At 42.2% G+C, this 18637-nt stretch overlaps 1 protein-coding gene across 6 annotated transcripts in view; it reads right to left on the reverse strand.

The window, feature by feature from the left end:
• LOC137421178 (centrosomal protein of 152 kDa) overlaps positions 1-18637 on the reverse strand; it is a 163728-nt gene that overhangs the window by 101800 nt on the left and 43291 nt on the right. For all 6 annotated transcript variants that reach the window (XM_078771817.1, XM_078771816.1, XM_078771815.1 and 3 more), the window contains exons 4-6: positions 11364-11708; positions 3928-4084; positions 572-722 (exon numbers count right to left, since the gene is read on the reverse strand). In XM_078771817.1, coding sequence (XP_078627943.1) covers positions 572-719 — 148 coding nt within the window. In that variant the 5' untranslated portion in view covers positions 720-722; positions 3928-4084; positions 11364-11708. The remainder of the gene's footprint in view (positions 1-571; positions 723-3927; positions 4085-11363; positions 11709-18637) is intronic.

Below are 18637 nucleotides of genomic sequence, written 5' to 3' on the forward strand. Positions count from 1 at the left end.
AATCTGTCCCAATATGTATGCTTACATAAAATGGGAGCACTGAACATAAAAAGTGCTATTGTTCTGCAATGGTAAAAATATATATATACATAGAAATACCAACAAATAAAAGCTGAGAAATCGCTTTTATTTATTAAGAAATAAAATAAATAAAGTACTTTTATTGCTGTAACAGGAAATAAGTCTACAACAAGAAATAAAGTACTCTTGTCTCATTCATCTTTTGATCTCAAATCCAAATTTCTGGAGTATATCGCAATAATAACTTTCACTTCACTGCTCCCATACTTATGGAGGGGGAACTGCATGTATACAAATTTATTTTTTGTAGAAAACCCATATAAACACTGACACAAGACATTAGTTCCAACACACAATTTCACATTGCATGAGAAATCTACCTGCTTCGTCAATTTGGAGGGAAACCCAGTATTGCCCAGTAAAAGTTGATAAAAGAGAAATAAAATAGGAAAGTGGTTGCTATAAATTTGCATCGTTTCTCTACCACTTTGGATGGAAACAGTCATTAAGTAAGGTGAGAAAGGTAACTTGGCAAGTAATGTACACAAACCTGAGACCAAGGCAAGTTGATGGTTAAGCACACGGGTCTGTCGTTCTGACTCATCTCTCAAGACCCGCAGCTGTTCTGTAAGTCTGGCCGACTCTCGCCCCTCTCGCCTCGTACAAGATTCGAAGCTGAGCCATCTGTAAACCCTCATTGCCTGAAATCAAATATGGAGTGGTTTGTAGAGGTAGGATTATATATATATATATATATATATATATATATATATATATATATATATATATATATATATATATATATATATGTATATATATATATATATATATATATATATATATATATATATATATATATATATATATATACATATACATATATATATATATATATATATATACATATATATATATATATATATATATATATATATATACATATATATATATATATATATATATATATATATACATATATATATATATATATATATATATATATATATATACATATATATATATATATATATATATATATATATATATATACGAGGTGTGTTCAAAAAGTATCCGACCTTTGTTCATAAAAAATACTCGTATCCAGATACAACAAACTTACACTAATCTCCTTCAAAGTAGTCCCCTTGGGCTTGGGCGTGAATTTTTTCCCACCTGCAGAAGCTGTCATTCGACGGCAGACCGCCGATGAGTGTGGAAGTGTCAGTGAGCGCCATCGGATTTTCGTTTTTGACAAAATGACGGAAAAACTTGAACAACGCTACTGCATCAAATTTTGTGTAAAGCTTGGCGATTCCCAAGTGGAAACGATCTGCAAGATTCAACAGGCCTTCGGGGACGAAGCAATGATCACCACACAGATAAAGGAGTGGTACAACCACTTCAAGGATGGCCGCACATCAGTGGAGAGTTCACAATGCAAATCACAATTTTGTGCAATGGAGTCTCACAAAATCACAATGGAGTCGCAATGTGATGTGTGCAATTGTCACAATGTCAAAGAAATCAAATGTGAAAAATTCACATTTGTGCAATTGTCAAATCAACTTGTGTGCAAAATTCACATTCACATGTGAAATTCACAATTCACAATGTGTGAATTGCAATTCACAATGTGACAATTCACAATGCAAATGTGTTCTCCACAATGGAGAATTTGTGATTCACAATTCACAATGCAATTCACAATGGAGCACAATGGACTCCATTCACAATCACCGTCGAATGATTGTGAATTGTGCATTGTTTCACATTGTGAAAGTCGAATTGGAAATTGTGTGATTTGTGAAACAATTTCACAATTGTTTTTCACATTGCATTGTGATTGACAACATTTCACAATCCATTGTGAATTTGCACACAAATTGATTTGACAATTGCACAAATGTGAATTTTTCACATTTGATTTTGCAAATCCACTTTGACATTGTGACAATTGCACACATCACATTGCGACTCAATTGTGATTTTGTGCGACTCCATTGCACAAAATGGTGATTTGCATTGTGAACTCTCCACTGATGTGCGGCCATCTTTGAAGCGGTTGTACCACTCCTTTATCTGTGTGGTGCTCATTGCTTCGTCCCCGAAGGCCTGTTGAATCTTGCGGATCGTTTCCACTTGGGAATCGCCAAGCTTTACACAAAATTTGATGCAGTAGCGTTGTTCAAGTTTTTCCGTCATTTTGTCAAAAACGAAAATCCGACGGCGCTCACTGACACTTCCACACTCATCGGCGGTCTGCCGTCGAATGACAGCTTCTGCAGGTGGGAAAAAATTCACGCCCAAGCCCAAGGGGACTACTTTGAAGGAGATTAGCGTAAGTTTGTTGTATCTGGATACGAGTATTTTTTATGAACAAAGGTCGGATACTTTTTGAACACACCTCGTATATATATATATATATACATATATATATATATATATATATATATATATATACGTATATATATATATATATATATATATATATATATATATATATATATATATATATATATATATATATATATATATATATATAATGTAAAAAAGGATAATTGAAAAAAAAAGAAAAAGCAAGCCAATTCCAATCACAATATTAATAAATAAATAAAAACTCCACAAAAGATCATCAAATATTTCATAAAGATTCCTCCATGAACTGAAAGCGAAGGAGAGCAAACTACACACAAAATAAATGTCTCATCAATGACCCACTCATTTCCTCGGGCCTATGCCAAATGAAACCATTGGGCACAGTTGGTTGTTAATTGACTCATCACACCATGTATATAGTGCCTTGCTAGGAAAGGTGACAATGTGTTAAATCTTAAGTACACATCATCACTCTAAAGTCTAAACCATGTGCTTCACTCTAATAAGAGCTCATTGGCACGGGAAAGGCTGCGTAATCATTTGAGGCTGGCATTGGCTTCTCATCACATTGTTTTTAATAACATGATCATTCCTAAATATGGCCTGAAACTTGGTCGGTATAAGCAGCATGATTCAAGTCTGATGAGAAATGGCTATGGGGTCCACATTGTCTTTACAGATATATGCAGTCATGGCTGAACGATCCCACATTATTATTCCCCACAACACTATCTCCAAAACTTCATCACCCACTTCCACTTTCCTTCCCTAAAGCTGTCGGCCACCTTGTCAAAACATGCTACCTAAGCCTTTTGTCAGACATTTGCAATTTTTGTACCCTTCACCAATATATATATATATATATATATATATATATATATATATATATATATATATATATATACATATATATATATATATATATATATATATATATATATATATATAAATATATATATACACGCACCATATAAAACACAATGTGTGTATGTGTCTGTGTAAGTGTGTCTGTCCCCCTTCATAAGGGTAGTTTTAAAGGCTTTGAGTCGTGCTTCAGGTGGGATTTGAGAGGTGGGGGGTGGGTGGGGGGGGATTTAATGGGCAATCTTTGAACACGACTGTGTCCACCAGTTAAAAGACCTAAAAGACTGAGGACCTAAAAGACCCAGAAGATCCCGGAGACCCAATGCCTGAACACAAAAGCACTAATTAACTCAAACGGAACGTCAAAATAAAATAAGAAAATGAACCAACTCGGTTCAGACAACCAAAACAAAACAAAAATATAAACGAAAACGGAGGAGGATGAGAAGGAAATGTCGAAAAGTATCACAGCTCGAGGAGCAGCAAAATGGTGTGGCGTAGTAGTAGTAGTAGTAGTAGTAGTACTGTATATATGTATGTATAGCATCAATTTATTCATTTTTATTTTAAAAGTACATTTAATAATGCTTTTATGAAAGAAAATGGTTTAATTTGGATTCGGGAATCAACTAATCACTTATCACATGTAGTTAAAGAATGACATACCGATATGCGGGTTCAGGAATTCTCTTTGAAGGTCACCACAGTCATGGGAAGCACCAGCATCGATCTGCCAGCTTGATATTATGGCACGTGAAGGATTAAGAGGTATATTTTGAGGTGGATTCCGAAGAACATTTTCACCATTTAGGGTTTGTGCTTCCTGGAATCACAGTATATAGAGGAAAAAAAACATTTTCCCTCGTGCAGAAAACAAGTGAGGTAAGGTTAATGCAGTAATGTGTATGTATATATATATATAGGAGGGGCAGTCAATAAGTAACCTTAAAATATTTTGCACCACTTGTTTATTGCATATACGTGTGTAACTGTTATTTTTCAACATGATCTCCATTGCATTCAATGCATTTTTTCCAGCGCTTTACTAAGGCTGACAAGGCCTACTAACACTTACTGACAAGGCCTGCTGACTTCCGGTTCCTCGGGCGAGTGAGGCGTACTTCGAGCTCTCCACGGCATCGAAGTTTGAGTGTTTTCCCATTCTTGTCTTTGTCAAATTTCCACTGGTTATTTTGCTGTGTACGTGTTATTGTGTGTTTCTAGTTGGTGTTGGTTTGTGGTTCGTGCAAACTTGTGTGTAGTTAATCGTTTTCTGAGTCGTACCTCGTGCGCGGCCTGGTAACTTGGGGCTTCCCTCCCCCCTTCGGTGTTTTGTCGGTTTGGGTTATTTCCTTCGCTGTATTACTTGTTTCTTTTATTTTGTTTTCTCCCCCTCACCTCACCTCCCGAGACAAAGAATTATATATTGATTCTTTCTCTCCTCCCGGACACGTGCTTGTTCGCTCTCCTCCTCGTCTCGGCTTGTGCCCCGCCCCCTGTATCTCGTTTTCTTCCGCCTCTGCTCCTTCCTTCTCAAATCCACGTTCTCGCTTGGAGACTTTTCCCGGATTGTTTTTTTTTTGTCAAGGTTCTGTTTGGATATTGTTGGAATATGTTTAAACCGCAGCCGTGATGCTGACGCCCCCCCCCCCCCCCCCCCCCCCCAGAATTTACATGTTTTAAGCGTTTCCCAATGTGTACCCTGGTCAGAATAGGTACACCGTATCCCTGCGTGTCGTAAGAGACGACTAAGAGGGTTGGCGTCAGGAAGGGCATCCGGCCATAAAAACATTGCCTCAAAAAGAGAACCATGACAATCACAAGTACATATGGGCAGGGTGCAGCCCGAAGTGGAGATCGGTTTCTGAGGTTTGGGACATGGATTGTAGGGACAATGACAGGGAGATCAGGAGAAGTGGTGGAAGTATTGGTCAGAAGAAGAGTGGACATATGTTGTGTGCAAGAGACGAGATGGAAGGGAAGTGGTGTGAGAATGGTGAAGGGTAGGCAGGGACAGAAATACAAGTTTGTGTGGCAAGGGTGCCCGGAGGGCGTGAATGGTGTTGGTGTCCTGTTTTCTGAGGAGTTTGTAGACAGTGTGGTGAGTGTGACGAGAGTGAGTGATAGGTTGATGATGGTGAAAATGATGATTGGAAAGCTCTTGGTGAACGTCATCTCGGGATATGCTCCGCAGGTTGGTCGAAGCGATGAAGAGAAGGACAAGTTCTGGTGTGCGATAGAGAAGCTGATGGAAAACGTGAAAGATGAGGAAGTTGTTGTGGTGGGAGGAGACCTAAATGGACATGTGGGAAGGAGTATGGACGGTTTTGAGGGAGTTCATGGGGGTTACGGATATGGTGTGAGAAATGGAGAAGGTGAAAGGATTTTGGAGTTTGCAGATGGAGCTGATTTGTTGATTTGTAATACTCAGTTCCAGAAAGAGGACAATAAGCTTGTTACAGACACGTCAGGTGGGTCGACGACAACCGTTGACTACCTGATGGTGCGTAGGCGAGATAGGGGGCACCTCCGGGACACAAAGGTGATCCCGGGGGAGGAGGCTGTTTCACAGCACCACTTGGTTGTCTGCGACATAAGGGTGAAAGGTGCGAGGAGAGCTCGGCGGGTGAAGTACCAACCGAGAATGAAGGTGTGGAGGTTGAAAGAGGTGACAGTAAGGGAGGCATTAAAAGAGAGGCTGAGTAGGGTAGAGGATGATGTGCTTGAGCTTGAAAGTGGTTGGATGTCAATGAAAGCTAGTCTGTTGGGAGCCGTTAGTGAGGTATGTGGATGGACAAAAGGACCACCAAGGCACTCGGAAACATGGTGGTGGGATGTTGAAGTTGGAAAGAGGATTGACGAGAAGAGGAAGAAGTTCAAAGAGTGGCAGAAGGCGAAGGGTACGGGAGCAGAAACAGCAGAGCATGAAAGTTATAAGGCAGCCAGGAAGGCTGCAAAGAAAGAGGTAGCAAAGGCGCAGGAGGCATGTAGGAAAATGTTCGGAGAACGCTTGGATTCGGAAGAGGGTCAGAAAGCAGTATTCAGGATTGCAAAGCACATAGCGAAAGAGAGGTGTGATGTGATGGGGGTGAGTTGCTTGAAGGATGAAGTGGGACAAATCGTTGTCGACCCAGATGGAATTAAAGGAAGATGGAAAAGATATATGGAAATGCTGTTGAATACAGAGAATGAATGGGATGGCAACATAGAGAGTAACCCAGTTTTAGGACCGGCAGAGAAGATAACTGAGAAGGAAGTTGAGGAAGCGATAAAAGCAATGAAGAGTGGAAAAGCGGGAGGGCCGACGGGAGTTGTGGGAGATATGTTGAAGGCAGCAGGAAGTTGGGGTGTGAAGAGAATGACAGAGATCTGTAATCTGGTGGTGAAAGAAGGCCGCATTCCAGTGGATTGGGAACTGAGTACCCTCGTCCCTCTATACAAGGGGAAAGGTGACCCTCTGGAGTGTGGCTCGTACCGAGCGATAAAGTTATTGGAGCATGGAATGAAGGTATTGGAAAGGGTGTTGGAAAGGAGGATAAGGAAGAAAGTGAAGATCGACGAAATGCAGTTTGGATTTATGCCAGGAAGAGGAACGACAGATGCGCTTTTCATTGTGAGGCAGTTGCAGGAGAAGTACATGGATAAGAGGAAGAAGTTGTTTTTTGGGTTTGTTGATCTGGAGAAAGCATTCAATAGGGTTCCACGCAAAGTATTGACATGGGCATTGAGGAAGTTAGGAGTGGAGGAATGGTTGATCAGAGTAATGATGGCAATGTACAAAAGAGCACGCACAGCTGTAAGGACGAAGGACGGGAACAGTGGTGAGTTTGAGGTGAAGGTGGGAGTGCATCAGGGGTCGGTACTAAGTCCACTACTATTTGTAGCTGTGATGGAGGTGCTGGCTCAGAACGTAAAGGAGGGTTTACCGTGGGAGTTGTTGTATGCAGATGATCTGGTGTTGATTGCGGAAAGTATGGATGGACTGAAGGAAAAGATGAACAAGTGGAAGGAATGTATGGAGACAAAAGGTCTGAAGGTGAATATCGGAAGGACAAAGGTGATGACAAGTGGTAAAGCATGTGGTGAGGTGGAAAGAACTGGGAAGTGGCCGTGTGCTGTGTGCAGGAAGGGTGTCGGAGTGAACTCCATTCAATGTACAATGTGTGCTGAGTGGGTTCATCAAAAATGTAGTGGTCTGACAGGGTCATTTACCAGTGTGGCAGCTACATTCAAATGTTAGGTGTGCGCAGAGGGAGCTGCAGATGGAGGAAATGTTGAGTTGGATCTTGGAGACGGCGTGAAGCTGGAAGGTGTGAAAACATTTTGCTACCTCGGAGACATGCTGAATGGAGAAGGTGGATCAGACTCGGCAACGGTTGCTCGAGTGAGATGTGCATGGAAGAAGTTTCAGGAACTGAGTGGTGTGCTGATGAGGAGGAGAGTGTCGCTGAAGCTGAAGGGAAAGGTGTATGCTGCATGTGTGAGAAGTGTTATGATTTATGGGAGCGAGACATGGGTAATGAACGTAGAGCAGCAACGAAGGCTGGAAAGGGTGGAAATGCGAATGGTTCGATGGATGTGCGGAGTATCGTTGAGAGAGAGGAAGACATATGATGAATTGCGAAAGATGATGGGAATATTGCCTGTGATTGATGCTGTGAAGAGGAACAGGTTGAGATGGTTTGGTCATGTATTGAGGAAGGATGAAAGTGACTGGTTGAGAAGAGTGATGGAAGTTAATGTAGAAGGAAGTAGAGGACGGGGAAGACCGAGAAAGACTTGGCTAAAGATGGTGGAAGAAGAAATGCGGGCAAGGGGGTTAACAAGGAGAGATGCAGAAAATAGGGCAAAATGGAGAAGATTGTCATGGGGACCGCAAGGCTAACCCCGCTCTAGCAGGGAAAATGGCCTTAAAATGCATGTTGTTGTTGTTGTTGTTACTAAGGCCTGGATTCCTCTAGGAAAAATTTTTTATGCCTGCTTGTGTAGCCATTCGTGCACCGCCTCTTGGGCCTCTTCGTCAGATCGGAAAGTGGTTCCACCAAGCGCCTCTTTAAGTGGCCCAAACATGTGGTAATCCGAAGGGGCGAGGTCTGGTGAGTATGGTGGATGTGGAAGACACTCAAAATGCAGGTCCTCGATTGTTGCAGCTGTAGCGCGGGCAGTATGGAGCCGAGCATTGTCATGCTGCAGCAAAACACCGGTAATGAGTAGTCCATGACATTTTGATCCGATGGCTGGTTTCAGATGATATTTGAAAAGGTCAAAGTATGATGCACTGGTGACTGTGATCCCTCTGGGCATGTAATGCTCTACAAGTGGGCCTCGGCTATACCAGAAGATCGTCAGCATCACTTTTCCAGCGGACGGCTGTGTGCGGAATTTTTTGGGCTTTGGTGAAGTTGAATGGCGCCACTCTTTGCATGCCCTCTTTGTTTCTGGCTGAAAGTATTGGACCCAGCTTTAATCCCCAGTCACTACGCGCTGTAAGAAAGCGTTGCCTTTTGTTTCATGACATCGCTTAAGTTCTTCACATGCGTCCACTCGCCGTTCTTTCAGTTCGGTGTGAGTTGGCTAGGCACCCACCTTGCAGACACTTTGTGGAACCCCAGCATGTTGTGAATGATATGGTGTGCTGAACCATAGCTAATGTTCAATTTGGAGACCACTTAATCTAGCGTAATGTGACGGTTTTCCCTTAGCACACGCTCAACTCCTGCAACCATTTCTGGTGTGTCGGCTGTGTGAGGCCGGCCCGAGTGCGCAGCGTCTGCCACACTGGACACTCCACTTTTAAACTTCCTGTCCCAGTCGTACACCTGCTGCAGCGATAATCATGCGTCACCATATTTCATCTTCATTCTGCGATGGATTTCACTGGAATTCACAACCTCATTTCCCAAGAAACAGATGACAGAACGTTTCTCCTCCCTGGTGCATGCTTCTGAGGGAGCCACCATCTTGAAACTGCTCTACTGACGTCATATGCTCAATGTTGCCAGATCTAAAACAGACAAAACATGCCTCTTACCCATAGATATAACATATGTCGACTGCAACTACACAAATTACATTCTCGAATTTATATTGCCATTTTAAGGTTAAATATTGACTGGCCCTGGTATAAAGCACATCGCCATCAGTTCCATAGTGAACGGCACTCTTCGATGTCACGACGTCGACTGATATGCCTCCGCCCACATTATGACATCATTACAATACTTGAACCAAGTTTGATTTAAATCCATTCAGCTGTTCTCAAGTTATCACATTTATACCTGACATGACCTCTGACCTTTACTTCTTGGCCCCAAAATTTAATCAGTTCATGTTTACATCATTATACATACTAGCAACAGTACCTGCCCTACGGGCGGGGCTTCAATTGGGAGGCCGAAATGAAAAGGTAAAATATCAGAAATTGAAGGCTTTTTTATTTTAAACGATTCATATAAACATCCGTTAAATCATATCACACGCAAATCATCAAAATCTAAACAGTATCTTTAGAATTTCAATAAAAGCCACATCACTGTTCATATCGGTAAATATTATTCCATCGTGTTTCAAATCGTGATTGATACACTATGATCGTGATGATCGTGATCGTGATCGTGAATCGTGATCGATAATCGTGTTCACAATCGCTATGTCGTATGTACTCCCGATACGTGTACCAAATTCCCGATACGTGTAACTGTACCAAATCAACAGTTAAAAGGATTTTGAGCTGATGGCTGTTACGGCCTTGACAAGATCGATGGAGACAGCGATCTGTTAGCCATCGATGGAGACATGTTGCTTTCCCGGGTGCCGCACAAACAGCTGCACCGATCACGTGGTATCCGCGAAAACAACATCATCACAATGAGAACAATGAACGTTATGCGAACGTGAATGTTATGCGGGAGTCCAAACCTGAGAATGCTGGAGACCAAAGCTGAAATTGGGAAAACTAAATAGCCTATTTTACTCCTGGAGATCCCAGGATTATCCACCCAAAATATCTTTGCGATCAGTTCAGCAGTTTTTACGGTACCTTCAAACAGACAGACAGACAGACAGACGGACGGACATTTGGTGAATTATAGTAAGATCTGTACCAAGTTTGAATAAGATCACTTCAGCCGTTCTCAAGTTATAGACCTATTACAGACATTGACTTTGACCTTTGACCCCAAAGTCTAATCAGTTCATCTTTACCTCATTATACATACATGCACCAAGTTTGACTAAGATCCCTTCAGCCGTTCTCAAGTTATCGCCGTAACAAAAACCTATCATGGACAGCGGACAGACGGACAGACAGACGGACGGACAGCCTGAAAACATAATGCCTCTGCCGACGGCAGAGGCATAAAAATGATCAGAATCCCATCCCAAATTTTTTTTTAAACCAATGTCAATGCCATTTCTTTCTTTCTTTTAATTTAAAAGGATATATTAAGTTTTGAATCAAAAACAAAGGTTCTGTAATATTAACAGTGAAATAAAGAATTGTGGAGACCAAATACTTCAGTCAATTTCAACTTATTTTTAGAGAATATTGTGAGTTATTTGAAAAAAGTGCAAAGGTGCCAATATTTTGGGCCATAACTGTATGATAGCTTATGGTTAGAATAAATCAAGAGTTATTGGCAAATTTTAAAAATGCTTTTCATGTCAGCTATTAAGTCAAACAACAGACATTGTATTACAAAAGTTCCCTTACAAGGAACCTTGACGCAGGAGGTCATTAGGCCCATCAGAGCCTGCGCTATTACCACTTGTGGGGATTTTTTTTTGTTTATGCTCCATCCTTTTTAGATGCTGAACATCGAGCAAGGAAGCAACACACACCAATGTTTAAGTCTTCGGTATGACTCGACTGGGGTTCACACGGCCGACCTCTTAGACTCAGACCAGATGCTAAAACCATTACACCACGAGTCTGGTTAACTCGATCAATGCTATCCTTGCATTTTTGGAATCCTAAATTTAAAATTAAGGGAAAGGTCATAGCATGTCAAGCAATTTTAATATCTATGCACATATACAAGGGTTTGCAATTCATCATAATATTTTCCATTTTCAGATCCAAGTCAGAGATTTTTTAACAATACCTGTGGATATCCTGTATCAGATTCAAACTTCCGATCCTGGTGTGAGATGTCATCTGTTGATTGTCTTTGAGGATTTTCAGTGTTAATAAAGCCATCAATTTCATTTTCCTGGGCTGGACCTTTATAGACTGCAGAAGAGGTGAAGCCATCCTGGATGTTCTGATGTGGCCCCAGAGACCAAGGCTCATTTGCGAACCTGGAGGAAGCTGCAATGTCCTCTTCATTGTGCCCATAGCCAACATTATCAAAGTAGTTCCTTTGCACACCTTGCGCGACTCCCCAGTTGTGCTTATTCTTTCCAGAAGCTTGTTCTTCTTCTCCTTGGAGAATGTTATCAGAATATATCTGAACCAACAAGAAAAGGGTAAAAAAAAAATTCATGCTGGAAATAATCCTCAAACCTAAAGAAGCAATCTAGGTTATGTCATACAGCAAATGTGATGTTTTGACTAAAAAGCAAGAATGACCATGATTCTTTGATTTGAGCTTGAACTTTTCAGTTTTTTCAGTTCCTGGGCCGACATTGAGGCTTAAATAATGGGGGCTTCCAGAATCTTTCCTGATCTCATCTCATGATTGAACTTCAGTCAATCTGACATTGAAACAATCTAAGAATAATTAAAAAGGATTATTCTTTGGAAAAGACACCTACATCATTAGCATCAACTTTCTCCATTTATCAGACGATTCCACCACGTGGCGTACAATCAGCCTAGTGAAAAAGCAGCTGCACTTCTGTTTGCAGATCCTTGATGGAGAGAATCAAGCGCTCTTTAAATACCTAGAATATGTATGTAAATGCTACCAAATCAAGAAGCTTCGCCATTTATTTGTACTAGTACACCCGCTCACTATGGGAGCAGCAGGGGGTCATGTTATTAACCCAAGTGGCGTGTATAGACAACAGTAGATATTCGTTCAGGTGCATTCGTCGACGTGATAAGCAGAGACAGATGTCCGAATTCCTCCAAATTTCTTTCAGTTTCGTGTTAAACAGCATTAGCGATTGTTTCAAAAGGTAATCATACGTGTTTGTGGTTTATATTTGTACTTCTGGTAGGCAGTGCTCCAAAGAAAAAGGCACAATAATGTATTTATCCACATCAACATGGAGTTTGTTAAAGGCCGAAAAAACCCTCGAGGAGGTGGGATATTATTAGTACTGTATTAATATTGTTTGATAATAACATTAATACTATGCTTTTGTTATTAGTTTTGGTATTAGAAGTGTTCTTGACCAAAACGCCACGATAAAGCTATCTTAACACGCAACCCACTTCGCGGGGAAAACTCCCTTGAGGAGGGGGCCAAATGAATTCGCTACAACCTTCATTGTGTGACCCTTCGTCCTCCTGTCACGTTTGTTTGAGATTGGATAAGTAACGGCCGAATGTATTGTGGTAAAAAAATAGTCAGACAGACAGACCAAATTGCATATTTTAGTATGATAACACCAGAACTACTAAGCGCAATATGCACTTCAATTGGTATAGTGATCAAGAGCTCCCCAGTCTCTGACCAGTGATGGGCAGAATTTCTTTTTTAAAACAAGCAGACAACCAAAGCCAGTGTGTCATGACTTGTAAATCCTTCACCATGCTGGTGCCTTTCTCAGCCGCTCTAAGTGTAAGAGGTATTTTTCTGCAATACCATAGGGTATGCCTACCAGCCTCCCTGAATGCTTTGATTTAGTGTTGTACCCAAATTGTGTGAGTTATGCTTCCGAGCTGAGTGAGTCAAGCCAGGTTTGACTGTCAACTCAGAAATTAACTCAGATATTTTCCTGTCATATGAAATGAAGCAATTGCAGTATTTTGCAGGTGTGTTTGGTGGAAAAGGGCGTTAGTGTACGATAGCACTTGTAACGACAGATCATTGTCATATGATAGATCATTGCAACGTGGCAAACAGGCTGGAAACTTCCTTGGGATTGTGGACTTGGCTGGCGGTTGCAATCGTTTTGACATGACCTTCGGGACTTGAACCCAAGTAAACGGAACAAATGCGTAGCTGTTACAATATTATATACATAAATTTATATATATATACACTCAACCCTCGGCTATCGCGAACTCAGCTATCGCGTTTCTCTGCTATCGCAGATACCTAAAAAAAACTGCACAACACACGACTATCGCGCCCCAAATACGTGCTATTACTTACTTACTTACTTACTTACTTACTTACTGTGTCGAGCTAGCTCGGCATTCCATGACACGTTTCTTCCATTCATCTCTGTCACTCATGGCATTAGGTAGTTCGTTAACCAGACACCCAGTATCATTTGTAAGCTGATCTATATATGTTTTCGCAGGTCTCCCTGGTGCCTGTTTGCCGTGAGTTGGTAACCAAAGTAAAACATTGCTTGCGAGATCATCTTTGTTTCTCCAGCAGTGCCCAGCAAATCTTAATCTACGTTGACGTATGGTTACACTGATTGGTGGGATTTTTGCATACAATTCATATTTTGTGGGGTGCTCTTTCCATGAGATGTTAAGGGCTGCTCTGAGCATGCGAGTGTATGTACCATCCAGGGCCTTTTCTAGTGACGATGTCAAGGTCCATGTAATTGCCCCATATACAAGAACTGATTCAACAGCTGCTCTAAAGAAGTTTCGTTTCAGCTCTATTGGAAGCGCAGATTTCCAAATCTTGCCTAGACTGTTTAAAGCTCCCCAAGCCTTTCCAAGTCTGATGTCGACATCTCTTTTTGTGGAGGCGATGTTGCTTCCCAGGTATGTGAATTCGTCAACCTTTTTGATGTTTTCACCAGTGAGTGATTTTATGTCTACAACTTGATCTTGATTAAGACTGATGTACTCTGTCTTCGAGGCATTTATGTAGAGACCAATTTGGCTGGCTACTTCTTCAATCTTGTGTAGTAGTGTCGCTGCATCCTTGTTATAGTCTGCTAGAACCGCAAGATCATCTGCATAATCTGCATCTGTAATCTTCTTGGATGGGTATTGCCGACTTTTCCGTTTACTTCGGGTAAATCCAAGTTCATTGTTGGTGTCTATTGCTTTGTGTAGCACATAATCGAGACATATTATGAATAAGTAGGGAGCGAGGGTATCACCCTGTAAAACTCCTGCCATGATGTCAAAACAGTCTGTATCGCCGTCAGGTGATCGGACTATTGCATGCGAGTTCTTATACAGCATCATGATGGCATTAACTGTCTCCTGAGGTATCCCGAATGCTAGCAGTATCTCCTTCATATAGTATACAGTATATGCGCTATAGCGCACCGGAAATGGTGGAAAGGGTGCGACGTCATCACCGAGCGTGGGGAAAGAGAAATCAAGAAGAGGAAGAACTTAACTTGCACTCAGAAATTCGAAATTGTGCAGTTGATAGACAATGGTGAAACAAAGCAAAGTGTTGGAAAGAAATTTGGGATAAATGAGTCAACAGTGCGAGGTATTTACCAAAACCGTGATTATCGTAGAAACGTAGATAAGATTTAACATTCAACAGTGAAGCAAGGTGCTCCTTTATTAATACGGCACTGGCAGGTTACGAGGAGCAGTATCATGCCCACGTCAACTCCCTCCGCCAACGCCAGATCACCGAATTCTTACGGCCAGATTCGGCGTCAGAACAAGTCTAATCGGGGGACATTCGGGTAACCGCGGGGGGGAGGCACAAACTGCCGTTGGAGACCTGAATCTATGAACTCGATCTACGATGTAAATGCTTTATAATAAGAGTTTGCCGTCAACAACCAACACACCAACCCAGTTCCAATTTAAAAACATGCTGCAAAGTCTCTCTCTTTCTTACACACACACACACACACACACACACACACACACACACACACACACACACACACACACACACACACACACACACACACACACACACACACACACACACACACACACACACACACACTGCACAAAATATAGCCAACGTGCAAGTTTGGCGCCAAAGGCTTGGCCTGCAGGTGGTTGTGGGGGGTGGGGGTGGGGGGGGGGGGGAGCACAAGAACTCATTTGGGTGGAAATGGCCCGCGAATGCCCCCCCATGACGCCGACCCTGCTTACGGCGTCGCAACGAGGCACAGCCCTCTGTCTGACAAGCCCTCTGACGTTGAGCACTTCTCTGGTGCTACAGCTGACGCAATCCTGGACGAGTTAGAGGCACGTAGGGGTGGTCAATAAGACTCCACCCAAGCCTCGGAACCTCCCTAACCACCTAAGCCCCTCATCGTTCCCAAAAAGGTAAATATAATGGTAAAAAAGTACTTTTTTACCATTTTATTTTTATTTACATATTGTGATTCTTGTTTTAATGTTTCTTTATATGTTAATGTTTCTTTATATGGTAGAAACACTTGGTTAAAAAAGTGGCAAAAATAGGTTAAATATGTGGTCAACTTGGGGGTCCTGGCACCAATTAGAATTATTACCATACGTTCTTCAGTTCGGCTTTCGCGATTTCGGCTAACGCGCACCGATAGCGGCACCAATTAGGTGCGATAGCGAGGATTGGGTGTGTGTATATATATATATATATATATATATACATATATATATCTCATCTCATCTCTATATTATAATAGCCGTAGATGATTCTGTCTGTCTGTCTGTCTGTCTATCTGTTGGGTGTCTGTCCGGGGTGTGGCTTACTCGGTTTGCAGAGTAGCTCCACCCATAGCTCCACCCATTCTGGGAGTGGCTATAAACAAATATCCACCATTTTATTAACTCGCATAGCTTTGAGTCCTGTTTTGTAGGCCCGTGGTGTCTTGCTCTCCCCCAGTTTTATTTCAAATCAAATTCGATAAATCATTTCATTTTTCACAGTCGCTAACATAGTTTTAAACTCGGTTGAAAAAAAACGGGAAGAAAATCCGATGAAAGTTGCCGTTTATAGAACGAAATGAATTCTCAAAGGCCTGTAACTTCAAGGCCATTGAGTCTCTCTCACGCCTTTATCTCCAATCTAACTCACCATATGATTTCATTTTTATCGATGGTTTTACTTTTAGACTCGGTGTCAGCAATAATTGAGAACAATCCACACACGCGGGAAAATGCAGAGATATATTTTTTAAAATCGCGTCATGGTGTATCATACACCGCCCAACATGACACCGCCGGCAATGTGTCGATATATATTAAAAATTCGCTTTTGCTTTTCCGTTATGATATATTACTATTTCGTTTGATGATAGTCGTCACAAAAACGTCAACAATGATGCCGACATATATTTCTTCGTTTTTATTTCATTCAACATATTAGCCGGAAGTAAAATATGTTTCAGGAAATTACCGAGAGATATTTCTTCGTTTTTTAAAATTAGTTATGTGCGAATACACTTTAAATAGGTTTATTTGAAATCTTTAATTTTCCACAATATAATTTACTTGCCATTTATCATTTGATGATTACGAGACAAATTCCTCTTGAGGATCGTGACAATTCATGCGCTGCGTGGAAACTTCTATTTCCAAAATGAATGAGACGATCGATGAAGAACGCAGACTTGAACAGGATGCAGCAAGAAAACGAATGAGACGGGCGAACGAGTCCATCGACGAACGTCAATGCAAACTTGCGGGGTCACCCGTGGGAATCCCACGGGCATGGATGTGTGTGACATTTCGACATATTGAGTTAGATGCTGCACATTCATTTTTACAAAATGGTTACTGGCAAGTCATCAGATCCAGAAATGGTGTAAAAACCACCGTTTAGAGGCCATTTTTCCCCGCAAAGCGGGGGTTGGCCTTTTCGGGGACCGTGGTAGTTGTTGTTTTTTTGTCCCCTTTTTGAAGCAATGTTTTACGGCCGGATGCCCTTCCTGACGCCAACCCTTTTTGCCGCCTTCAACGACAAACAGGGAATTACCAGTGAACTGGTACTCAATTAGCCGACCTCGGAAGGATGACAGGCTGAGTCAACCCCCCTGGCATTAATTCGGCGATCGACCGAGATTCGAACCCAGGATCCTAAGCCGGCACCCTAGCCGCTAGCCCAACACCAGAAATGGTGTCATGAACACAATTTATTTACGCACAAGCACAAAAGCAAGACGGGCCGATTTCCGATTCCGACGGGCCAACGGGCGAGACGGGCCGATTTCCGATTCCGACGGGCCGATTTGGAGCAAGAAAAAGAACGAGACGGGAGAAAAAGGAGAGAAACGAGACGGGGAAAGCCGATTGGAGAGGCGAGTGAGGCGCGATTGGAGAGGAGTGTGAGGCGCGATTGGAGAGGAGTGTGAGGCACGATTGGAGAGGAGTGTGAGGCGTGATTGGAGAGGAGTGTGAGGCACGATTGGAGAGGAGTGATTGGAGGGGAGTGTGAGGCACGATTGGAGAGGAGTGTGAGGCACGATTGGAGAGGAGTGTGAGGCGCGATTGGAGAGGAGTGTGAGGCGCGATTGGAGAGGAGTGTGAGGCGCGATTGGAGAGGCGTGTGAAGGATTGGAGAGGAGAGGAGTGTGAGGGATTGGAGAGGTGAGGGATTGGAAAGGAGAGGGATGTGAGGGTTTGGAGAGGAGAGGAGTGCTAGGTGGAGAGAGGAGAGTGTCAGGTGGAGACAGGAGAGTGTCAGGTGGAGACAGGAGAGTGTCAGGTGGAGAGGAGTGAGGGGTCACATATTATGTGAAATAAATAAATTGTGTTCATCACACCATTTCTGGATCTGATGACTTGCCAGTAACCATTTTGTAAAAATGAATGTGCAGCATATAACTCAATATGTCGAAATGTCACACACATCCATGCCCGTGGGATTCCCACGGGTGACCCCGCTAGTATATATATATATATAGGAATGAATGAATGAATGATCGTTTTAAGGCCATTTTCCCTGCTGGAGCGGGGGTTAGCCTTGCGGGTCCCATGACAATCATGGTTCCCTGTTTGAGGCAATGTTTTTATGGCCGGATGCCCTTCCTGACACCAACCCTTGGTCACGCTCTTACGATGCGCAGGGATACGGTGTACCTATTCTAACCGGGGTACACACCGGGATCATTCATCCCAGCAAGCTGGTACTCAATTTGCCGACCTCAGAAGGATGACAGGCTGAGTCAACCCCCCCTGGCGTTAATTCAACGATCGACCGGGATTCGAACCCAGGATCCTAGGATCCCAAGCCGGCACCCTAACCGCTAAGCCAACACCAGGCTATATGAAATATATATATATATGACGTATATACATATATATATATACATACACACACACACACACACACACACACACACACACACACACACACACACACACACACACACACACACACACACAAAA

This window comes from Myxine glutinosa, chromosome 2, assembly GCF_964187855.1.
Source record: "Myxine glutinosa chromosome 2, kmMyxGlut1.1, whole genome shotgun sequence".
Classification (NCBI taxonomy): Eukaryota; Metazoa; Chordata; class Myxini; order Myxiniformes; family Myxinidae; genus Myxine; species Myxine glutinosa.